Source organism: Zootoca vivipara, chromosome 11, assembly GCF_965207765.1.
Source record: "Zootoca vivipara chromosome 11, rZooViv2.hap1.1, whole genome shotgun sequence".
Classification (NCBI taxonomy): domain Eukaryota; kingdom Metazoa; phylum Chordata; class Lepidosauria; order Squamata; family Lacertidae; genus Zootoca; species Zootoca vivipara.
Genome location: NC_142594.1, coordinates 22,410,640 through 22,436,737, shown reverse-complemented (window position 1 = coordinate 22,436,737; position 26,098 = coordinate 22,410,640). Strand labels below are relative to the sequence as shown.

The 26,098-nt window shown below is 44.4% G+C and overlaps 1 protein-coding gene and 1 pseudogene across 1 annotated transcript; both read right to left on the bottom strand.

Annotated features, from left to right (window-relative positions):
• Window positions 1–457: 457 nt before the first annotated feature.
• On the bottom strand, window positions 458–4,581 carry HOXA13 (homeobox A13). The gene is made up of 2 exons (XM_035129671.3): window positions 3,734–4,581; window positions 458–2,078 (listed from the first exon to the last, which is right to left on the bottom strand). The coding sequence occupies exons 1-2, from the start codon at window positions 4,443–4,445 to the stop codon at window positions 1,834–1,836; spliced, it is 957 nt and encodes a 318-aa protein (XP_034985562.1). The 5' UTR covers window positions 4,446–4,581; the 3' UTR covers window positions 458–1,833.
• A 14,273-nt stretch (window positions 4,582–18,854) lies between these two features.
• On the bottom strand, window positions 18,855–19,283 carry LOC118092081 (large ribosomal subunit protein eL33 pseudogene; annotated as a pseudogene).
• Window positions 19,284–26,098: the final 6,815 nt, after the last annotated feature.

The window sequence follows — 26,098 nt, the reverse complement described above, 5'->3', positions numbered from 1 at the left end:
GTCAAAAGTCAAGGTCACAAATTGTCTTTTCTCCACCCACCTCCCATCAAGGTCAAGGTTTAAGGCCTTCCTAGTCCTGTCATTTCAACAAATACCAAAACCTCTCTTTCTCCTTGCTCCCCCCCAAAAAAACTCTTAACCGGTCCTGCCAATAAACCTTAAATACGACACTCTTGCATTTGTGGTCTCTAACAACTGTTTTTCATTCTGGAAGGGGTGCTCCGGCTCAACGTTTATATCTCCTTTCCCCCCGCTTCAGAATACCTGACTTTTTAACCTTACTGAAACATTTATAGTTTAGTAAAGCTACTTATCACGCAATCGCTTTCTGGGCTAGGTAATTTACGGGGAAAATATGGACCATATCAGCAATTTAGGAGAAAACATTAGGCTTGCAGGATAAGTACATTCGCCCTGAAATGCATGATATATATATATCAGAGGGAGAGAAATAAAGGAGGGTTTAAGCACGACTATTTTATTAACAGTATTAACACTAGTATCTTTCTACAGCTCTTAGATTTTCATTTTCAGTAAAAATATAAAAAAACAAAAAACAAACCAAGGGTGCACCAATACATTTTCACAGTGTGCTGATTAAAAAAATTATTTACAAGATAGCCTCTCCTAGTGAACAGGGGGGGGGAATAATAATGTGCTGGCTGAAATTGCGGACTGATTTGTTTCAATGGGTGAAAGTGCTGTAAAATGAATTCCTATACTTACTAATGCAGCCTGGTAACTGAAAACAAAGAAGGAAAAATGTCTACTTACTCATAGATCAAACTATAGAATATACAAATCAAAATATCTCTGGGAAGCAAAATATATTTTCATTATCAGGTCCTTTGAGATTGTTTCTCTTAGAAAGGGATTTCTGTTACATCACAATTATCACTCTCATGTTTCTGTTTCTACCCAAGTAATTTATGGGATTTGCACCATTTGTTACTTGATTAATGTAGCTGATGCTGAAAAGCTATAGACTCCCTTTACAAATCTCTGGAGTATTCTATTATCACTGAGTTTAGGGATCAAGAAATGAGCGATTGGAAAGTAAATCAATTTTTTTTTGTAAGGTTCCCCTTTCTATACCCGGTAGTTTAGATTGGTTTTAATTTCCTTTCAATATTCATCCTTCGCAGAGTTTCCTTCATTACTGCTGTCTTTGGTACTTTCCTCCAGAAAGCAAATAAAATAGAAAACACAAAATGCATTGCTTTAACATACAGTAATTGTACAACCCCACCCCACCCCCGTGTTTACCTGAGCAACCATTCAAACATGCTTTTGGGGATCAACGCAAGAAACTGGATCGCAAAGGGTGTGTGTGTATGTGTGTGTGTGTGTGTGTGTTTTAAAAAGCCATCTTTCAGATTACAGTCCTAAATAGTGTCCTACAACAGTCACAGTAATACTTACACGCTTTTCTCGACAAAATGTTTATCTTTCTTAACTGAAATATTTCTGGATTGGGCATTTGGGATCTCAGAGTCAGTCACTGAAATAGCCTCTTCTGGATTTCGGGAGCACTGACAAGTCTTAAAGCATTTCTCAAGAACCCATACTTTCTCTCTCTCTCTCTCTCTCTCTCTCTCTCTCTCTCTCTCTCTCTCTCTCTCTCTCTCTCTCACTCACTCTCTCCAAAAGCCATAATTCCAAAGAGACAGAGAGTTCTGGTGAAAGAAGAGGTTCATTGTCTTTTCTTATTTTCTTTTTACTTATTATTTACTTATTATTATTTTTTAAATCTGGACCAAAAAAATATATAGAGAAAGAGAGTTGGGGTTTTTTTTTTTAGGCCTCTTGGCAGCTGCGCTTTCATTTAATCCGTTAACTCGTCGTCTTCAATTTGTTGATGACTTTTTTTTCTTTCACCCTTCTGTTTTGGAACCAGATTGTGACCTGCCTCTCTGAGAGGTTCGTAGTGGCCGATATCCTTCTGCGCTTGTCCTTGGTAATGAATTTATTTGTAGCATATTCCCTTTCTAGTTCCTTTAACTGAACTTTGGTGTAAGGCACTCTCTTCTTTCTCCCACGCCGGTAGGAGTTGGCATCCGAAGGGTGCGAAACCACGTCTAGAATAATAATAATAATAAAATTAAAAAAAATAAAAACAGAAAGGCGGGCATTAGCATTATTACGACCATCACCAAATGATATCAGTTTATTACTCTTTACCACGCCTTCCCCCTTCACGCAGTGCCAAGCTAAAATGGACTGTAATCAACAGGCCTGCCTTGGCTCCTAAGTCATCACCCAGAAATGCGGGCTTCGCTTTTCTGCTGTTAGCAAGCGCTTCGCTGCAAGCACCTTTCCCTGTAACACCAAGAGACTGTAGGAAAATTATACGCAGTTATAATAACCGATGAAGTGTGCGAGCTGAAGCCTCGGTGGAAAATTCTTGTTAACCGGGAAGACTTAATGCCCCTTGGCAGATTTGTTCGAGCCGATTCGCTCCTCGGAAATAAATATATAAACAAACAAATCGTGCACACGTTCTATAAACTAGATCCAGCAGAGCTGAGGTACCTGAAACTTAGTTTTGGTACCGCTGAAGAAGTGAGGGGGGAGGGGGAGCGGAGAAGGGGGAACGGATGGTCGAAATAATTTGGAAGCAGAGCAGTCAGAAGGAGTAACAATCTTCTGACTCGAAGCAAGACAGCTACTAGTACTTTTCTGGTGCAGTAGCAATATATATATATACATATATCTTGCTGAAGACGCTGATCGTAGAGGAATAATCTGACTAAGGGAGTTCATGCTTCACTGTCTAGGAAGGCTTCATGTTAATCATAAGGCTAGTAATTGAGCAAGTAAAAACAACAACAAAACCTCTAAGTTTTATTATATAGCCCAAGCCGGGGAACTAAACTGAGTGATAGTGGTGTAAGGAATGGCAACAGTGATACTAAGGAAGAGGGGGCTTAATCATCACAATCAAATTACGTATGAGAGGTTTGATCTAACGAGTATTGGGAGAGTGTGAATAAGAGGACAAACGCTACAGTATTATAAGTATTATTATAATTGCTGCTAGTTGGGTTGGTGATGTTGCAAAAGAGGTAAATATTAGTATACTAGTAGACCAGACATCTTCCCTATTTTGGCTGGAGAGACGGAGAAAGAGGCAGGAACGCGCTTGGTGAGAGAGATGATAGCGAAGCAACAATCGGATCTTTCATGCATTACTCGCAAGTAAACCCTACTGTTTTCTATTGATTCAAACACACGCACTATCTCCCTATGAAAGTTAATAACAAATGGCTCATATATAGGTAACCACCTTGTAGAAGATAAGAGACTGGCATTAAAAACAACTCTCACTTCTACCACGATGATTGGTTCGACAGCCAAATAAGTCGCTATTCTTACTTCTCAGAGCAAGGGGCTGACCCTGCAGTGAGCGAAATAACTAAGAGGGCTGCAGTTGCACTCTGAGAAGTACGGATAGGTGCAGAGCCATCCTGGGCGCGTCTGCTGGGACAGAAACCCTCCTGAGCTGAATGGGACTCACTCCCAGATCAGTGTGGATTAGGTTTGCAGCCCAACAGGGGCGAATTCTCTCTCTGTCTCTTAAGGGAAGCGACCGTATTGTTGCTAATAAGTGAGGGGTGATGGTGGAGGCTTAGGAGGAGAAGGGGCGTTGTTAATTCTACCGGGCAAGGCAGACGGTGAGGCACTAAGTAAGCCTACTCCGGAGTAGAAAAGAAGGGGCATGCAGGTGCATTACCCGGGAGAGTGGATTTCCAGAGGTGGGGCGGCTGGTTCTGTTCCTTGGGGCAGTAGACCTGCCCGTTCCAGCCATTGGTGATAGCCCAGGGCTGGTAGCCTTCCATGGGCAGCATCGAGTCGTGCCTGGGCTCCCCGGGGCCTCCGATGGTGGGCACCACGGGCATATCCAGGTAGCCCGGCACCGGCTGGTAGGGTCCGGCGGCGTAGCCCTGGTAGAAGGCGAACTCCTTGGCGCGGGAGGTGAAGTCCTCTCCGGCGGCGCCTACCGACGTGTCCATGTACTTGTCGGCGAAGGAGGCGGCGGGCTGTGCGCACGACTTGAGCGCGGCGTTGTGGTGGCTCATGCGGCACGGGAAGTAGCCGCTGCCGAAGTAGCCGTAGGGCAGCGCAGCCGGCCCCGACGAGCTCTGTACGGCGGCCGAGCAGGGGCTGCACTGCTTGACAGATGCCCCGGGCTCAGCCATGCCCGCGGCGGCGGCGGGCGCCTCGCTCGACGTGTAGGCGGCGGCGCTGCCCGGGGCTGCGAGCGAGGCTGGGTGAGCCATCAGGTTCCGGCACTGGTTGGCCGCGGCGAAGTTGGTGCCTGCGGCCGCCGCCGCCGCCGCGTGGAAACCGGCTTCCATGTTCTTGTTGATCTCCTCCAGGCTGTTGTCGTAGAGGAACATGACGGGCTCGATCCAGCGGGGATGGAGGAGCACGGAGGCTGTCATAGCCCGATCCGCATTGAGACTAGTGGCTCTTTTTTAAAAGCCCCAAAGACTGAAAAAAGAGATACTAAATCTCCCAGACTTGACCAGGGCTGACGCGCCAGTGTCGCGCCACGACGGCGCTCATTGGACCGCCCTCCCCCACGTGATATGCAAAGCAGCTGATAAACATCTGAGGAATAAAGGGCAGATAATTAAATAATGGCCTAATCGCGCCACGGCTTGGAATGCCAGCGGCGGACGGCACTGGCGCGCGCGCGGCCGCCCCTTCCACTCACGACTTTGCGTGGCGAGGGAGGCGCCAACGCGGGTGCAAAGGAAGAGCAGGTATTTCGCCTCCCTCCCCACCCCCAGCTCTGCAAAGTGTGGATTTCTTCCCTCTCCCCCTCCCCCTCCACTCCCTCTAGCACATTGCCTCTAGGAAATTATTTCAACAGGCTCTCAACTCCACCGTCTTAATGTCAAAGCCTTCTGACTTTCTGTATTTTTCTTGCTCATCAACTGGTGGTTGGTGGTGTGTGTGTATGTGGGTTTTTTTCGGTTTTGGTTTTTCCTGAAGAACGTCCCGCCCTCCCCTCCCCCTCACTCCCTCACTAGGCTTAAACTCGTATTTTCTCGTGTTATAATAGGACTGCAAACTGCTTGTACCATTACGAGGTCGAAACACCTCTTTCTAAAACCACAACGCCTGTCAACGCCGGGTATTTCACATCTTCTCCTGACCTGTCCAGATACACACAAACATATATGTGCGTTTTGAATGATATCACTCTTCCTTTGGACAAATACATCTGAAAAAGAGGAGCAGAATCCAGAATGTAGATAGCAGATTTGCCATGGCGGGGTGTGGAAGAGAAGGAGTTAAGCAGACCTCAGAAATGAATCAGCCTCCCTGTATTATTTGTTATTGCAACAATAAAACTCTCAGCCTACAATTTTTTGCTTGAATCATCCCCGACCATAAAAATATTGTGTGGGATTATTTATGGTCTAAGAGTGACCATAGGGACTCCCCCCTTATCATCATTAATAACAAACCCTTTGCACCGAAACGCTATGCGTAAGCACAGGCTACTAACACGGAAAGCCACTATGTCAATAAAAGGGCACTTCCTTGGAATATTTTCTATTAATTATTAATTAATTATTAATTTATTGTTATTATCATTGGCACATACTCTATAACGAGTATATGTTATGCAGACACGACTGCTTGAGGATTTATATGCATTCTGCAAAATGCAAGTAGAAGTTAATTCGTGGTAATATAATCAATCACACAAGAGAGTGGGGATTTGAGATTTACTGACCTCTGACCACAATGAAGGGAGTAAACTTGTCTTTGTAAACAAAAGCAAAAGCAAAGCAAAGCAAAGCAAAACAAACAAAAAACCCACCACACCCAAACCTCTGCCTGCTTGTTTGATGCACGCTTGACAGGTATTTATGAACTATTGTGCGAGCAGTTGGGGATTGCAACATTGTTTTCGCTGCAGTGCTACAAGGATGGAATTCTAAATCGTGCATTGTTTGGAGAGACTCCCAGTCCCTTGTATGTAGGAAGGAACAGATCTGTCAGTTCGCCTGCCTGTCCCCCAGTCTGCCCTGCCCTGGCCCTTTTCGCTGAGAATGGCATGCGACAGAGAGGACTCTTGTCACCGGACAATATTTCAGCGAATTCTCTTAATTGTAACCAATAAAGGGCTCCTTTCCTCCTCCTTCTCCTCCTGGATGGTCTTTTCCGCATTCCTCCTCATGGCCAAAGGCAAATATTTATTCCTGGCATATTTTCATATCCCCCACCACCACCCCGCTTTCCGGGCTTCAGCCGTTAGGAAAAATGTGGGCTTCGAAATCTTTCCATTATTTGGCAGGGAGGGGAGAGGAGGGGGAGCTTCCTTTCGCCTTCCCTTTCCTTTTGTGGAATCTCATTCTTTCAAAACGCCTTGCAGCGGAGCCAAAACACAGCACACTCACTCAGCCTTCCCCAACTCATTCAATTCATTAACCTACCCCAGCAAAAGGCTAACAGGGCAGCGCTCTTTTAGGGAGGGGTGGTGGAGAGACACGACTAGAGGCCAAGGTCAAGTTGAAAGCGGCAACCTAGCCAATGCCAGGATGGTCATTCAGAGCCGGAGGAGTCTTGTCTGATTTGCTACAAAGAAACAGAAGAAGACGAGGGGGGCAGTCAATTACTCCTTTCCAACCCACCCCCCTCCGTGTGTGTCCTTTTCGGCCTCTTCGTCTGTCACTTTCCAGGCAAACCCTTCCTTCTTCTGGTTAGTGTGAAACTGTGGCTCTTTGAGGGTGAAGCACGGTGCAAAAAAAGAAGAAGAAGAAGAAGAAGAAAGCAAACAAAACAAAAGATGTACCAGTGGAGGTGGGGTTCCTATATGCTGTTTGTTTACTTGCTTGGTTTTGACCAGTTCCGATGACAAAAAACAAACAAACCGCAGGGTGGGTGGGTGTGAGGGAGATGAGGCTATATTCAAATAATTGCTCTGGCTCCCAAGAAAGGCCGAGTTTGGCTGGATATTGATCAGAAGAGAAGCTTCTTCAAACTCAGCCTGACCTGCTGTGCGGATGAAAGAATGAGCATTTCTAGGGGCGCCTCCATTGGTCTGGTTCAGAAATGGATTTCTGAGGAATAAAAACATGGGGCGGTTATCGCCGTCGGTCCAATGTACCTGTTTTGCTTCTCCGGTCATTGGGATCAAGAGAGGCGTCCAATGAGTTCACGTGGAGGTCCACACTGAAAGCCAACAGATGCTAGAGAAAGAAGCATGTAAAAAAAAAAAAGCGAGGTTGGATGTGGACGTTGCTTTTTGCATGGTCTAAAAACTTCCAGGCGAGGAGCCCAGCATACAGGAAAACCTTAGGGTTTGACCATTAATATTAGATAAGTGAGTACCGGTATAACATGGGCGAAATCTGTTCCTTATTGGACGAGGTCAAATTAAAATAAGATTTAAAAAAAATCTAAAACCTCTTTGCTTTCCTAAATGCAAGTAGCCAGAATGAAGTTATTGGTGGTTTAAACTGATCTGTTCACTTCAGAGATCGGGTATTCGCTTCTGTGTAGCAAAAGGGACAAGAGTCCATGTAAAAACTCTTGCAGAATTCCACCATCCCGCTTTTGTTGATTTGTCTGTGACAACCCTAAGAAAGATCCGCCATAGCAGACGAACCCACACCTATGGTGTGTGGGTCCTCTCCGCTTATGCGGTGTGTATATAGGTGTGTGTATAGGATTGCGGACACCAAGGATAATAGAAAGTTTGGGTGCTCTGTTCTCTGATGGTGGGTCTTCCTTCCGCAGGAGGTAGAAACCCAAATTGTACTCCCTTCCTAGTAGGCGGGCTCATTCCACTCCTGTGGAATGCTTAATCAATATTACGAGATGGTCACGACATCGCCCTCATCAATCTGTGGCCTAACGGATTATTTCTTATGCGCCATATACAGTAAAGGCTAATGATGACGGTCTTCTAAGATCGCCGCATGAAGTTGGATGGCCCCTCTTCCAGTTGTACTGAGAACTGCGGCCTTTTAAATCAAGAATCTGGACTCCATTCTTTAACCGGACCAGAAATTCAGCTGAACACAATGGAAATTGGCCGCTGAATGACGCTTGAGAGGCATTGACCTCACAGAACGATATCTGGTGGAAGAAGAGAGGGGCATTTCTAATGTAAAACCAAACCCTTGGAACGCATTAGAAAAGAAAAAAGGAATGACATGGTTGTGTTTATTCAGGAGAACCCGAGAGTGTTAAAAGTGTTGAGAGAGAAAAGTAATCCCCTTTGCAACTTCTGTTTATGTATTAATGGAAGGGGGTTTGCAACCGTGAGTGGATGAGCGTAAGAGGCGTCTCCCTTCTCCCTGTGGCTCTAGAGCATTCCTCAAGCGCAAATACATTTTTCGCAGACTTAGGTAGGGTGAAGACACAGTTCATAGAAAAACGAAAAAGCTGGCATTCTTTCCCCGCCCCGTCTCTCCCCTACTCAATAGATGCTACCACTTAAAAAATACTTTAACGTTATATAAAAACAGTACTAGGGAAAGCCTTCCTTAACACCAAAACAAAACACCCAAAGAACCAAACTGTGTTCCATGGAATCAGAGGGGGCTCCCTTCCAAATGAGTCTGCAGTGGAGCTCAGTGTTTGGCCCTGATTCACTTCAGACCCACTGAAATCAATAATACTTAAGTTAGCCAGCAACTAACTAACTTGAATTATTGATTTCAATGGGACAGGCAGGAGTAAGAGTGCTACCCAGCTCCATTATTGTTTTGAAAATGGAGCTTTGCCATATACCAGTACTTCAGGAGAAAGAGAATACACCCAACATTTCTCTGGATTGGGAAATTTCTCTGATTGTAACCAGTGGCATAACTCAGGTCCATTTTAATTAATGTGGCCCTTGCTACCTAATGTCCACATTACTATTACTATTAGTAGTATGAGTATGAGGAGTAGTAGTAAAAGCAGCAGCAGACATAGTAGTAGGAATAGAAGTATACTGAATGGTGTGCTGTATTTTTATTAAACACAAACATTGCTTTTGGTCTAATCCATGGAAGGATGTTGATTTCTAATAACTCAGTTTCCAGGAGTGAAGAAAACTTTTAAAAGATGATGGTAGAAGTCTTTTAATCGGATTTGATTTTCACGAGCAAAAGCATTTACCTGCCATCACATTATTTTGGAGGAAAACTGTCAAGGCCTCTTCCTCCTCCTCCCATCATTTTCTCTGAAAACATTCCTGAGCCAGTTTTAAGGACACTTTGCATTCAAGGATATTCATGTGTTTCTAATGTAATTAAACAGCTTTACGAGCAGCATTTGCTGGACATCCTAACTCCCTCCCTCCCACTGAGTGCTCTTTCCCCCCCTTGGAGATAATTGGGAAATAAGAAAGATTTTCAAAAGCAAATGCTAAAGGGGGAGAAACATTCAGGAAGACTTGTGCAGAGATTGCACACAGAGAAAGCGCATTCCTGTTTAAAATCAGGGTAGGTATATTACAACACACACAGAGAGAGGAGTGCAAAACTTTATTTCATCTCTAGTGTGTTTTTTCTCTCCCTCTCAGTGATTTAAAAACCGGCCATTTTCTGAAACCTCTATTTAGAACACAAGAGAGATTTAAAACGTCCAGGAAACATAAAACGAATCAAAGTCAGACTTGGGATGACTCAGTGCCTATTGTTTGAGTACAGTATATATTTACAGTATACACTTCTGTCAAACCTTTTATCGTTTTCCCACAATTTCTAATGGATCCTCTGAGGAATTTGAGAATTTAAGAACTGGCGGCGGCGACGGTGTATGTGTGTGAGTGTGTGTGTGAACACAAATATAGGACTCCCCGCATTGAAGTAGGCGAGGGTTCTCTCATTCTCGCCTATGTAGGTTAGTTTCTGTTTCTATCTGACCTGCTAAAGCGTTATGTTAAAAGTTATTAGGTGAAAAGATTTTATAACATCGTAGTATGGATACCCTCATGTTAAGCAGAAATATGATATTTTAACTATTTATGGGATTGGGAGTGCCGCTAGAAAGTGATAAATTTATCAATCCACTTAATGTAGTCTTATCAGGCAAAGTGAGGTAGTTTGTCCTTTATCTTAAGGGGTATGGGAAAAAAGAAAGAAAAGTGCGATGAAAAGAATAGCCTGATTTTTTTAGAATGGGCCTGGAGTAGTTGTGTTTTGTGTTTTTTCCGGATGGGTTACAATTTACGTAGACCAGGGATGTATACGTATAGAACAATATTTCTAATTTATATTACATTTTTGCTAGGGGTTAGCCACTGTTTTTAAGAGAGAGAAATCAACTCTCTCCCTGGCAATCTTTGTAATTTCTGGCGAGAGGTTAGATGAATTGCTACCACATGATTACAAGCTCCATTGTTATAAAAGAGTAATTAAACATATCCCCGGATCTCTTTGTGAGTGCTCATCGTTCTCCCTAAACCCCGGGCCCACTGTATTATTTTTGAAGGTATAAGAAAATGATTAGGTGAAGCAGGGAGGCGGGGCGGGGGGAGGTCGATTTACAGTGTGAGAACTATTTTCCTAAAACTTTAAAAAATCCCATCAGTTTCATTCCATTGCTTTGCCTTCACAGAAAGTACTATCCGGATTGCTTAGTCTCAGGAGATTTAACCATCGAACACTCATTCGTATTTGGAAGCTGACTTCGAAACCTAAGTATTCATCTTGGGGGTGGGGGTAGGAAGTGCTTCTGACGCTGCAACTCAAATTCCGTTTACTCCGGAGTAAGTTTCTTCTGATTCTTAGCACTTGTCTGGAGTAAGTGGGCTTTGTCCTTTTTTTAAAAAAAAGTAAGAATAAATCAAGGGGTTGTAGCATATTTCCCCCTGCGATTTTACTAAGCGTGTGTGTGTTCTGACCTTCATTTCCTCCTTTACAGATGAATACACCTCTACTATTTTGACAATATTTCCAATGAAGATGATTTTTTAAAACGAGTTGGGGGAGCACTAGGTCCAGACGTCTAATGCTCCCCACGTTGAAGTAGGTGAAAGTTGTCTCCTCCCATAAAATGATGGATAAGAGCCACTTGAGGAAGGAGGATAACTCCTCTTCGGAGAAATGCGAGAATCCAGCTAAACTTACCAGTTTTACTGCAGGCTTCTGGAAAGTGGAGCAACAACCACAACTCCTCTGCCTAGTAGCTGGGGGTGGGGAGAATGCATTATTGCGTAATAATACCATCCCGTAACCCTTACCTAAAAAAAATTAAAAATCTGTACTTAGATTAAAAATAAAATAAAATATGCTGAACATAGGTGGGTTGTGTAGAATTCATTTCCCAGACCAAAACCACGATACTGTTTAATTTATGGTTCTGGAACACCAGGCATTGTGGCCGTTGCTAGAACAGAGTTGAATCGACCGGGATTGTCATTGCAGACCATGCGGCGAAACATAAAGGCGAAACTTCTCATACACACCAGGTTTTCTCTCTTTGCAACCAACTGGGAGTTTGTTTCTCGGCAGGATCTGGCAGCACAAGGAGTTCGATGCTTTCCTTAAGAGTGAGACAAGGAAAGTCTCATAGTGTGATGCAGGTAACAGTCGGGAAAAGAGCCAAGGAGGGACCATATGATTTGGCTGGGGAACCTTGATTTCATTCATATCGGAGGGCAGGGCTCTGGGATTTTTGTATTGCCTCAGCTTCCTGATGTAGCTTGACTACAATAACTCCACCGGCCAGGGATTATGGGAGCTGTGTAGTCCAAATCATCTGGAGGGCACCAGGTTCATGAAGCATGCCCTAAAAAACTTCCCTTCTTCTCTGGGATAGTCCATACCCTCTAGTGTTGCCCAATGCAACAGGTTGTTAGAGTCAACTTCTGCTGTACTTTGCTCCCAGCCAGTGAGATGTGTTGGTGTGTATGGCACTGGTAGGCAAAATGAACAACCTTTACTCTAGATGGGGGAACCTATGGTTCTTCAGCTGTAGTTGGGACTCCAGCTACCATCAGATGCAGCTGGTATGGCCATTGTTCATGAGGATGGAAGATGCAGTCTGGAAGCAACATCTGGAAGGCCGCAGGTGTCCACATCCCTGCTCTAGAGCAATGCCACAGAATTTAATGGGGCTACCGGAGAGTAAAAAGAGAAAGCTGTGGCTGGAAGACTTGGACCTGGAAGATCCCTGTATTGGAAATTCTGTCTAAGTAAAAATTTCAGGAGGCCTTGAAGTCTTTTCTTCCTCCCCACCCTGCCTACGCTTTACTGGGAGTATCAATGAATGAGACCTCTTCCATCCGGTTGTTGTGATGGTGCATGAGATCACTGCTATAAAGCACTTTTGTAACCTTCCACATCCCCCAAAGTTGGATGGAAATTAGTGGAGGACAAGATCCAAACCATTTGATGGCTGTTTTGCTATATGCCTTAAAATCCCCCCTTTCTTTGCCCATTCCGTAGTATACTCATCTGAACCCAGAATTACTATTGATGCCATTAGCCATCCATTTATTTATACTCTGTAGGCTAAGCACGTATAGCTGGAAGCAAAACTCAAAGACTTCAGTGGAACTCGCTTCTAAGTACTGTATAGTACATGTGCTGTGGATAGGAGCATTGCCGAGCTGTACTTAAAGCTATGTAACGAACTGAATGTGTTAAGAGTTATCCTATAAAAAGAAAAATAACTGCTCTCGAGTAAGTGCATTGTGTTTTGCAGGTTGGGCACTCTGCTCCTAAATGCTCTCCTAGGCACCCCAAGTAAACCCGACTGGCCACAAATAAATATCAGTGGGATTTATTTTCAATTAAATGTTTTTGGGTTTGGGGAGGAAGACACTGCCAAATGGATCTGGAGTATTAGGGTTTTGACTGTAGGACTGTCGCTGTCCCTTTACTGCCGATATTTCTCACCTCAACGAAAATAAATGTGTTTTTCAAACTCTAGATAATCCCTACCAAGAGTTGCTGCTTTAATAAACAGGAATTTAAAAATCTGTGACCTTCTGGTGTAACAGCTTGCTGCAGGCGACCATATTTCTATAAAAATAATAATGAGACGGGGTGTGTTCAGAAGTACTGTTACTTAATCTGCACGTTCAGTTCTTGCAATGACCGAGGGCGACTAACAGTTCACAGGAAATATTGTGGAATCTCCATCAAACATGACAAAAAAACACGAAGTAACCAAATCTTCCTTTGGAATGCTTTAAGCGACTATAAACACACTGAAAACGCGATGCAGCACAAGATCAACACTGGCAGAGTTGCTAATTCTCATATGACTCAATCTCGTCTGTTGCTTTACCGCTCTCTTATGCTGAAATAATTTTTATTTTGAAATAAACTGTAATCGGGATCGGGAATGATCAGTTTAACAAGTATGGAACATTCTGGAGCTCTGAAAAGGCACAACATATACCTGTCTAAGTACAAGGAGAGTTCATATCTGAAATCCCTATTGGTTGAAAGTCGGGATGTAGTTTTGTCTGCAATCCTGAGTCCAGCTAGGTTTCAATCCCGTTACCTTCGCTGCTATTCCAGCAGCCACACTATTACATAATTATTTTAAAACAACACATATTCAGAGTTAAGCAGCACATGATTATATCATATCATATTTTATATATGCCAGACATTTGTATCTATCTAGAAAGTGACACCTTAACTTTTGATAAATGGATCATAGCTGCCAAGTTTTCCCTTTTCTCTCGAGGAAGCCTATTCAGCATAAGGGAAAATCCCTTAAAAAAGGGGATAACTTGGCAGCTATGAAATGGATAGATTGCTATGGCGTTGTTACAGTTGTGCCCGAGGAACACCAATCTCCATTAATGTACTTATGTAAATCATTATGGCTGGTGTTGCAATGCTTATAAATCCTAAGGGTGCATTTTTTTAAGTGACTGGGGCAGGACTGATGGTTAGATGGTTGGGAGCAACCCCATCTCTGGATGAGGATGAGGATGATTAATCCAGCCTTTAACCTGAAAGTTCCCAGGGTTGTGCAGAAACAATTCATTAAAATCAAAGCAACTGAAATCCATAAAACCATATGGCGCCCCTACCTTCCCAGCAGCCATGGAGCCTTTCATATAAGAAAAAGCACTAATTATTTCCTCGAGATACACACACACACACACACACACACACACACCGTCCTGAGTTGGATCTTATCATAGAAAGGCAGAATAGAAAGGTCCACAAGAAATAAATGCTGCTGTCATATTTGGCCTGCACCACCGTTTTGCCTAGAGAAGCATGTCTACTTGGCTCCAGAGCAAAACTGCACTGTTTTTTGGGATGAGTAGAACGATTGTTCCCGAGTAAGGAGACAAAATGAACGCTTTGCAAAGAAGGAAATTTCCCTCTCTTAATCGTTGCGATCCAACTAGAAAGACAAGAGTAGAAAACTGTAGTACAGTATGGGTCTGTTTTCTCCTTCCAGCTGCTAGGGTTTGCAGATGGAAGGAGAAAATAGACCCATACTACTACTACTTTACTACTACTACTGAAACCAAGATAGATTACTTTTGGGTGCCCTCGCTAACAGCAGCCCAGTCTAGGAGCGTGCAGTGTCAATCCACCCCCCACCCCGCACTGATTAGTTTGCTTGGGAACAGGCCCCCATTCCTTTCGGAGCCTTTAATGAAGGGTCTCTGGACTGAGCCCGTTCAGCAGCAACTACGCAGCCAGATGAAAGCAAAAACCCCGTAGGTGAAAGTGGGGGAGAGTTTATTATGGAGATAGCGGGGGGAAGAGCCATTTCAACAACAGGCCTCTTGTTCGCTACCTTCTGCGCCCATGGCTCGGTTCAACATAATAGTCCAAGGGAATTGACTTCGTGCCAGCATCTCAAGGAGTTTCTCTCTCTCTCTCTCTCCCCTCACGATTTTTATAACCATGCATAATTATTATTTTTCTTTAAAAAATCTCAAATGGTTTAGCCTAGAGTTAAATACAGCCTGTTATTTCACAGCCAGGTACCGTTTAAAACCAAAACCAAAACACACACACACACACACACACACACACACACACAGTCTCCATGTATCCAGTTTAACAGCCTCCTGTCGTGCAGATTCCACTGTAGTTGCACCGGTGGTTGAATATCCGCCCTTTATTTCTTACCGTGGGATAGCCCTATGGAGACTGCTAGTAATCCACTTCTCTAAAGCTTTGGAGCTGGGGGGGGGGGGAAGATATTTTTCTTGTTGGAGGCTGCCTGCAGGGGTTATGTCAGGTTATCTGCTATCGCCTAGCCCTAGTGGCTCTCTAAGTTGGGGCGCTCGAAGACAAGGGTTCATTTGTCACGCAGCAAAAAGATATTGGAAGGAAGGGCGAAGACTCGAGGCACCAGCTCACTGATTTGGTATGGGCTGCTTATAGCTAAGCAAGTGATTTCCCCCAACTTTAACACGGACTTGGTAGATCAAATCTCACGGGGGTTGGGTCTGCTGACCAGTGACGGAGCCTGGGTGTGCTTTTTTTGGGAAGTGTAGTCGAAGCAGTCAGCAAGGGTCTCCGGGGCATGCGATGGCGTAGGGAAAAGCGATGACTCGAAGCAGGGTGCAGGGGTGACATAAGCAAGCAAACAAAACGAACAGGTTTCCCGAGCAGTCATCTCAGACCAAGGGGGGGGGGGCTGGGGTGGAGAGGATCTGACTTGATGACCAACCCATCTTGACATCCTTCGACTTGCCTACTGTGAAGTTCTTGCCAAAACAACAGCAGAAGAAACACATGATCTACGCATAAACTGGCGAAACCAGGACCTCGTATGTCAATATCGCAATGAGTGACGTGGATTGTAAGTCTGTCTTTGGGCGGTGAATGAAATGCAATCTGCTGCTGTTGCTGTGAGAGCAGGATGGGAGGGACGGGAGGCGGTTTCGTGAAAGAGTAAGAGGGAAGGGTATGTGTGCGGATGTCCTGCTAGCCAATTATTATTATTGCTATTATTAAGTTAACCCTTCTTCTAACCCGAGTTTTCTACGGGTGGGATAATTTGGGTATATTCAGAGTCAAGTGGGAGAATAAGGTAAACAGTTTGCTTATGTGGATGCAATGGGGAGGGGGAAGAACGAGAAGGATCAGACCTCAAAAGAGCGCGCAAAGGACCAAGGGTGGAGTATTGGAGAAATCCATATTATGAAAACACTCAGGCACCCTTGGTGCCGTAGCTCTAGAATTTCAAATGTTTCCGAAACTTACACACCACGCTTTAGTAGAACTGATTATTGAGGTAAAATGGAATTCAACGAAATGTTCTTCCGTTTGACATCGGTATGTTAGAACTCACATCCATTTTTATGATGCACGTTTGAACCAAAATCCTCTCTTGCAGGGAACGCCTATACATGCCTACTCTAAAGTAAACACCCAGTGAATTTAATAGGATTTAATAGGACCCCAACTACCACCAGCCAGCATTTTCACTTTAAAAACCCACCTACAGCTTATGGGCTTTTTACCTTTAGGCAGTTCTGCAGGTACAAACACACTGTTGTTTAGCAAATGTCATACTCTGCCTGCATTGCCTTTAACCATGCCTCTTTCTCTAGAGTAGGTAACTCTTGCACTTCTTCAAAGTTTTCTGATGGTACTCCTGTGTAAGAGGGCACAGGATTGCAGCCCTCGCTGAGTGGATAGAGAAAGGTGGAATCCAGCCATCTTCTATGTGTTCAAAATTCACAAAGCGTGTCTTCCTCTGTCATGCTTTCATTATAATTCCCTGTTGGCTTAAGAACTGTTGAGCTCACCTGCCCTCTTTGTAGCTGATGAGGAATCAAGCGTTTAAGCAGGCTAACAATACAATGGAGCAGTTAAATCAAAATGAGCTGGCAAGAGAATTGTCATACGCAACCAAGTCAGATTTAATATTGCAATTGTTGTGCAAATGATTCTATGCAGAGAGAGGGGGGGGGATTTAGGTCGTTTGAAAACTTCTTCAAATTATGGGCATTCACTTACATGTATCCAGTCGTGTGAGAAAGCTAAAAGGATATGTGATAGCAGCAACAATTGGAACAAAGAGTCCTGAATCAATACCCGAGTTGGGCATGCATTGGGGTGTGTGTGTGTGTGCCTGTGCGTGTACAAAACCCCTGTTAGTTACACTTTTTGACATTTGGTTTCCCATGTGTTGATGTGTTTTTCTGCTGGATTTATTATGGATTTCTTTTTGGAAATATGGCAATTGATCTAATCTGGATCATAAACGAACCACCCACTTCCTTTGAGATCCCCAGGGAACAAAATGATGATTTATTTGCCATGGGGAAGTTTAAGAAGAAAAATAGTGTCCTGCGAATGATGAAATAGCAGTGCCTGAAGATCCTGCGGATTTTTTTTAAAAAAATCCTTCAGAATTCGTTGCCATGATCTTTGCTTCTATAGAAAATCCAAGAAAAGTACCAAATTTCAATAGGCAAACAGAGAGCTGAAATCTATTGGAACAGCACACATTTTAACTCTTTGAGGTGGCAAATGCAATCCCATACACACTTCCCCATTGAACTCAGTTGGACTTCTGAGGAGACATGTACAGTGAGAGGACTGGTATGGTTCATTAGTGGCAGTGGAATCCTTTGTACGTTGAGTCAGAAATAAATTCTATTGAACTGAATGTGACCCACTGATTAGTAAGTGTACTTAGGACTACAACCTGAAATTCCTGTCCCATGTGGTCTTCTAGAAGCCAAAGGTGAATGTATATCTATATAGTGTTTTGAGAGAAATAATAATAATATCGCTTTTGAGAAAAAAAATAGGATTGAAAACAGTGATTGTAAAACTATGGAAGATATTTAACAGTTACTTTCCTACAGAAAAAAGATAATTCTAGAGAGCCTTTGAATATGGATTAAGGCAAGAAAATAGAAAAAGATGAGGGCATAAAAACCAGTTGAAGATATTCAACAGTTATAGGGGGGGAACACTACTGGAGCTATCTTGAAATGGAAGGAAACTTTCAGACAACTCCAGATGAGATTTGTATCCCAGAAAAAATGTTAACAGAGATAAAGTTGAGCAAGTGGGGGACTCCATGATTTGGCTGTGCAAATAAATCAAGTAATCTAAAAGAGAGAGAGAGAGAGAGAGAGAGCATGTAACATACACATTATAGTAATGTGTCTTACAATGAAATCTTATTCATGTCTCCTCAGAAGTAAGAGCTTCACTGGGTTCAAATGGACTTACCTTGGGGTGTATAGAATTGCAGCCTTAATTGTCTTGCACTGTTGTCTAAGTTGCACATATCTAAAGATTTCCTGGGATATCCACATACCAGATTAACTAATTTATTTGCAGTGTGATGTTAAGACTTGTGGCATATCATGTAAGCACATGGCTGCCACGGGGACACAGCATAACACAAAATGGCTGCCATATCTAAAAGGACATCAAAGGAAGAGAGGAGCACAAAATGGTGCTGTCCCATCAATGACAAAAAGGCCTCGACTACACTTGCTCACAGAGAGACACTCTTTGAACCTCTTCTCTGTTCGGAATGGAAGTGAGTGTTGGTGTTCTGTCCCCTGGAATCCAATGAAATCCATGCATGTTTAAGGGGTCATGTGCAATGTAGGAGAGGTCAAGCTAGTGGAAACAGGAACTGAGCAAGAAGAGCACATTGGCATAGCTGCCAAGTTTTTCCTTTTCTCGCGAGGAAGCCTATTCAGCATAATGGAATTTCCCTTAAAAAAAGGGATAACTTGGCAGCTATGCATTGGTGACCTCTGATGTGGGCATATCTACAGCTGGACTGGTGCAACATGCTAGAGTAGGGTCTTCCCTAGGGTTATTAAAATAATACATACCCATAACCTTCAAACAGGACAGAATTTGATTGCTAGGATTCTGACTGGTTTACAAAGATGAAGGCATATTATAGTCATCCCTCCCTTTTTTTGAATACAGTCTTAATTTTATTTTCACTCTAAATTTAGACTCTAGATGGATACATCATCACTAGGATCCAATGGCTTTGGCAGGTAGGTTGGAGTGGAACTTTGCCCGCACCATGCCGCTGCTTCCATGGGCATGGATCACCTTTCCCCAGATCACTCTGCTCCTGTTGGGTTTGCCGCCAGGAGTTACAGTGTTATTTTTTGCTTTGTACACATAGGTGCCTTTCTTGCCCAAATAGAATTCTGTCTCATTATGGGAATAAACTTCCTCAGTTTTCAGAAGAGCTGTGTGCTCTCTCTGGTTTCGAAGACCTCGCTTGTAGCCAGCAAAAGTGGCCTTGGACCACAACCTGCCCGTCATGGTGTTGTCTTGAAGTCCTGTTCCCAGCAGGCCTCAGCAGCACCGAGCCAAGATGGCGGCGAGAAAGCATATTATAGTCATTCTGAAGGAGCTATACTGCTTCACTGTTGAGTGCAATTCAAGGTGCTGGTGCTTAACTTTAAGGCCCTAATAGGCTTGGTGCACAGATTTGTGAAGGAGCAATTCCTCCTTGTGGGCATGTTAACGAAGGTAGGGGAGGATAAACGACCTCGGTCCAGTATACCTGAAGGAGCGTCTCCACCTCCATCGCTCTGCCCGGACACTGAGGACCAGTGCCGAGGGCCTTCTGGCGGTTCCCTTGCTGTGAGAAGCCAAGTTACAGGGAACCAGGCAGAGGGCCTTCTCGGTAGGGCACCCGCCTGTGGAACGCCCTCCCACCAGATGTCAAAAAGAAAACCAACTACCAGACTTTTAGAGGACATCTGAAGGCAGCCCTGTTTAGGGAAGCTTTTGATCTTTAAGAAATTAGTATATTTTAATATTTCTGTTGGAAGCCGCCCAGAGTGGCTGGGGAGGCCCAGCCAGATGGGCAGGGTATAAATAATAAATTATTATTATTATTATTATTATTATTATTATTATTATTTTGATATTATTTTTCCTCGCTCACGCTAGTGAGTAAATAGCAGAGCACATTCCCTTTGCAACTTATTGGAAGCAAGTTGATGATTTGTTAGAATCCTTTAATTAAGCAACCCAGTCTGGATTGTTCCTGGTAAGTTTCCCCTTTATTTCACTCTTAAAATAATAATAACACAACACAGTCTTCTTTAAAAGTAAGAATAAAGTTTTACCCACATTCAGTTCACAGCAGTAATCTGAAGGCAGGCTTTATCTTGGGGTTCTGCTTGTGGGCGCCATCCTATGTGAAGGTTGAACAATGTGCTGGTTAAGAGGCAGCGGAGAGCTAGAGTCCGAGAGAGAGAGGGTTACCTGGCCAGCCCATTCACCGGGTCGCACACAGGGGGAGGAAGCTCCAGACCAGGTATGACAGGAAGTCCTCACTGTCTGGAGCCACATTCCCCTGTGTGTCCATTCTAGGCAACAGGAAAATGTTGTACTTGACTGCTCTAGTAATAATACATCCCACACTCCTTCACCAACTTGCCCATGCATTAAAATGGTCAGAGGTGGTCCTTAGGAGGAGATCATTCCACATAAGCAAAAGAGATGGCCTTCTCTGTGGTGGCACCTTAGCTGCAGATGGCCCTCCAGAGCCAGGTACACTTGACACCAGGGACATTGCAAGCAGGTGACTCAGGGAGCCCAAGCCCAGGCCTTTTCTTCCAGTCCATGGATTCCCTGGCGCTTCCTCCCTTTAAACAAGGAAGGAAGGAAGGAAGGAAGGAAGGGCTGCAGGTCCTAGATTCTTCTTCTTCTTCTTCGTCTTCATCTTCTTCTCCCTCGCTCCTTCCTCGCTCCTCCCTCCTTCCATCCCATCCCATCATAATCCCTATTACTATTACTTGGTTTTGCTTACAGGGTGACTGGGAGTACTACAAAGCATAGTGCCAGAGTGAAACACCATCTACCCACCATCTCAGTTTGGCCAGATGCACTTGTTTTACTTTCAGCATGTACATAAACGGCTGTTCTTACTAATAAATTGTGAGTGTGGCATAGGGTTCAATTCACATGCAGCACACTGGGCTCACAAAATCCTCTTGGCACTCCATATCTGAGGGCAAGCCTTGACAGGCAGCCACAGTTTGCATCTGTAACACATGAGTTAGCACCTGTAGAATTTATGAACCTTTGTGTCATGGACCTGTTGAATGAATTTTTTCAGTACCTTACAACACCTTTGCCCAGGGGCTCTTTCCAGCTCTTTCCGGGGCTGGGTCTAAGCTTATATACTTGCCCAGGTATACATAATTATGGTATTTTTAGGTGACTGATTTGTTTTACACTTCTCAAGTTTTGGTATTGTTGGTTATGTTTCCTATTGATATGCAGAGTTTAAATTCATAAGTATACTGGCCCTAAAATCCATTTTTTGGATGAAGGTGTCATTTATAAAATCATTAAATGTTTAGGATATGGGTGACAAAGAAACAGATGTTGCAAAATCTTGTGATTTTGTATACAACTATTTTTTTGTTGATTAAGAACATACTTGAAAACATACCCTTCTTCAGATCTGTCATGTCCACAACCACCACTATCTTCAGACTTTTCAAATTGCTTCACATGCAATATTTCACCAAACTGTAAGGTAAAGGGACCCCTGACCATTAGGTCCAGTCGTGACCGACTCTGGGGTTGTGGCGCTCATCTCATGTTATTGACCGAGGGAGCTGGCGTACAGCTTCCAGGTCATGTGGTCAGCATGACTAAGCCGCTTCTGGCGAACCAGAGCAGCGCACGGAAATGCCATTTACCTTCCCGCTGTAGCGGTACCTATTTATCTACTTGCACTTTGATGTGCTTTAGAACTGCTAGGTTGGCAGGAGCTGGGACCGAGCAACAGGAGCTCACCCCTTTGTGGGGATTTGAACCACTGACCTTCTGATCGGCAAGCCCTAGGCTCTGTGGTTTAACCCACAGGGCCATCTGCGCCACCAAACCTTACAACAACCCTATAATGTAGGTCATCCTATATAATAAAGTCCCTATGTCTCTGCATCCAGATTCCCTGTGTCCCGTTTTCCGCGCTACTGAGCATGTGCCCCAGGGACACAGGGATTGGACGCAGAGACTGCACGCACGCGCACACACACACGCGCTCCCCCCCCACCCCTCTGCCCTGCACTGGCTCAATAAGCAGTTAAAACAGAGACCACCAGGTGGAAGGCAGGAGCAGGCAGCAAGGCCCCTAAGCAGGGCAGGCCCTCTCTCAACGTGCCCAAGGGCCTGAGGAGGAAGCCGGGATGACCAAAAATTGAGGCCCCGGCCTCTCCTCACCAACAGGCCCAAAATGGAGGCCCAAGCAGCGCAAGATAAAGCAGGCCACCAGTGGAAGGCAGGAGCAGGCAGCAAGGCCCCTAAGCAGGGCAGGCCCTCTCTCAACGTGCCCAAAGCTCCCTCCCGGACGCAGCAAAGCTCCCTCCCGGACGGCAAAAGCTCCCTCCCGGACGCAGCAGGCGACTGAAAAACAGCCGCGGAGGCCAACAAAAGTAGCGGGAGCCACCCCCACCCCCCGAAAAACTGGGCGTACACCCCGGAGCAGCCGCCCGGGCCATCCAGGAGCCAGAATTCGACCACTGGGCCCTGGCAGCAGCAGCGCTATTGACGGGGAAAAATTAGGAACCAAACGGCAGGCGCAAAAAGCGCGCGAAAACAGGGTGGGGAGGGATCCGCACTCCAAACACAAGCTTCGGAGGGGGTAAAGGAAGAAATACCCCCCGCACCCCCCAGCTGAGCCCGGGCTGTAAAGGTAAAAAAAGGGGGGACTTTGGCTTGGGGTTTGGGAATGGAAAAAAAAAAGAAAATTAGGGATAAATTAAGGATCAAAGGGATGGGGGGGAGGAACAATCAATTAGACAAGGAATAAAAGCCCCCCATGCGCCGCTGCCACCGAAAAAGGCTGAATGTTCTAGCGCCCGTTTATTAAACGGGCTGAATGGCACTAGTAATGAAATAAGGTCCTAAAGTGAAAGAAGGTCCTTTCTTAGCTCACAGGGCCTTTTCTATAGTGGCATCCAGGTTATAGGACACGGGTGGCGCTGTGGTCTATGTGGGAATGTTAGGGATGTGGATTAGGATATATTATTAGATAGATCCTATCCAAGCTTGTGTTAGCAAGCTTCCAATATCAGCAGAGTGACAGTCCCCTTTTGCGCGCAGCAAAGCATGTGCGTTAGGTTCGCTAGAACCTCTATAACAATATTATACTTTATACTTCAATATTACACTTCCTGGCAAAGTCCCCTTTGTTCCTCTTAAAAGAAATACACAACACAGTGTTTATAAAATAAGATAGAGTTTACTTACAGTTTCATCCTGAGTTAACAGCATAATCTCAGAAAGGCAGGCTTGCTTAGAAAAGTTACAGATATATACATGTGGAGACTACTTGATAAAGTAAGACTCCATTTGGTCTTCGTCAGGATGTCTGCTGTCATCTCCAATGTGCAGCAGTACGACAGTTCGACAAGTCCATCTTGTATCATCTGGCGAACGTAGTGGTACCTGACCCCAATGTGTTTTGAGCATGCTAGGAACTTCTCATTCTGTGCCAGCTTTAGACAGCTTTGATTGTCTTCCAGCAGGCTTATAGGTTCCTTTCTCTCCACACCAAAGTCTCTCAGGAGTTGGTCCAGCCAGGAAATCTCTCTGCACACTTCTGTAGCTGCTACATATTCCGACTCTGTAGACGATAAAGCTATACATTTCTGTTTATAAGTGCCCCATGTGATAGCTCCGTCCCCATACATAAAGACATGCCCACTTGTGGATTTATAATCAGAATTATCACCCGCCCAGTCAGCATCAGTGTACCCAATGAGCTTAGGGTCACTGACAGCTGGTAGCTTTAATTTACAATTCATTGTACCCCTAAGATACCGAACCACCCTCTTCACACCAACCCAATCATGCTCAGTGGGACTACTCACTTTCCTGCTGAGAATCCCTACTGCATTGGCTAAATCAGGTCTGCACGTGGTAACTAAATACAAAAGTTTACCAATCGCTGAACGATACTCTGTGTTGTCTGGCAGCAGCTTCGAATCCTCTTGGTTCTTTAAGAAGTCTGTAGCCATCGGGGTGTCGACGGGTTTTGCATCCTGCAATTGCATACTCTCCAACAGTTCAATTATCTTTTGCTTCTGATTAAGTAGAAATGAACCATCCTGTTCTCTTTCAACTTGAATCCCGAGGTAATACTGAACTGGTCCTAATTCCTTCACTTGCACTTCCTTGTTGAGGTGCTGGACTACAATTTTATAATCCCTGTTACTTGACGTTGCGATTAAAAGGTCGTCAACAAATGCAAGAATATAAGAAAATTGTCCATTACTCTGCTTAGTGTACAAACACTTGTCAGCTTCACCTTGCTTGTACCCAAGTTTCACCAGCATTCCATGCAATTTCCGGTTCCAGGCTCTCGCTGCTTGTTTTAAACCATACAGTCCCTTTTGAAGCTTGCAAACTAAATTTGCCTCATTTGGCTTTATAAAACCTTTAGGTTGCTTCATGTAAATTTCCTCAGAAATTTCCCCATGCAAAAACGCAGTAGCTATATCGATGTGTTTCACCTCCATCCCTTTAGATGCACGATGCTTAAAAGTAATCTTATGCTACTGTATCTTACTGTCGGTGCAAAGACTTCGTCATAGTCGTGGCCATATCGCTGTGAAAAACCTTGTGCCACTAGTCTTGCTTTATAACGTTGCACCTCCCCTTCTGAACCCCTTTTAACCTTGAACATCCATTTGCTCCCAATTGCTTTCTTACCAGCAGGTATCCTGGTTGGCTATGCTCCTGGAGGAAAGGGATATAGAGTTTTAGATCCAAAGAGTGGCAGAGCAGATCCATACCATGTGGTTCATTTTGATGAACAGGGCAAGTTTGACACAAAGAACACTGTTATTGACTGTTCTAGAGAGTCACCAGATGAACAGTTTATGAATTTTCTTTTACCACAAGGAACTAATGTACCTTCTAGTGTCACAACACCTCCTACAGGCGACACCCCAGAAGACGCAGAGGTCCAGACCCCTGGCGGCACCAGAGACGAAGAGGAGGAGCTGTACGTGGACATGCCAGCGTTGGAGGAGGAGGAGGATGCTGATGCGGTTGCACAACCAGAGGTCAGACGCTCATCCAGAACCAACAAGGGCGTTCCACCACTACAACTGTCCTACCTTGCAGGGTCGGCATCTCCACCGGAACCTTCCACTTGGGAAGAGGTAGAGCAGATGCCAGCCACCGAAGCCAGTCTCTGGAGGAAAGCCGCACAGGTGGAGATTGACGCACTGCACAAGAACAAGATCTGGACACTCACAGAATGTCTAAACCATTGAGCCTAGGGCTTGCCGTTTGGAAGGTTGGCGGTTCAAATCCCTGCAATGGGGGTTGCTTGGTCCCAGCTCCTGCCAACCTAGCAGTAGATAAATAGGTACCATTGTGGAGGGAAGGTAAATGGCATTTCCGTGTGCTGCTTTGGTTTTGCCAGAAGTGGCTTAGTGATGCTGGCCACATGACCTGGAAAAACTGTCTGTGGACAAACGTCGGCTCCCTCGACCAGTAAAGCGAGATGAGCGCTGCAACCCCAGAGTTGTTTGCGACTGGACTTAACTGTCAGGGGTCTCTTACCTTTACCTTTACCCAGGTTATACAACCCCCCTCAGGAAAGAGCGGGCACCTGAGTATCAGGTGAGTATCAAAGATGGTTGCTGAGCATTTAGGGTGGGTTAAAATTCAGTTTCCCTGGTTTTATCCTGAATTGTTTTATCCTGCACTTGGTTCTAATGTACAAAATTGGTTTTGGTAAATTGAATAGGGTTTCTTCTATTGTAACTTTAACTATTTTGTTGGATTTTTTTGTAAGCTGCTTTGAGCTTATTGTATAAAGAAAAGTGTGGTATGCATTTTAAACATAAGCAACCTTCTTTAAAAGTCACAGCAGGCACCAACATGGAAGCTAAGATACTCTGTTTGCTTCCATGAAGAGGTTATGTGTGAATCACTGGATGGTTTTATTTCTGTTTACCTTCTTGTGCTTTTGCCTTGTTTGTAGATCTGTCATTCATTTGAAGAAATGTGAGTTGACTATTCGATGAATCAATCTGTGAAACTTAAACATAAAATTGCATAGAGAGAGCCACGATGGTGTAGCACTTGGAGTGTTGAATTAAGGCCTGGGAGACCAAAGTTCAGATTCTTACTCAGCCATGAAATATAATGGTGTATTT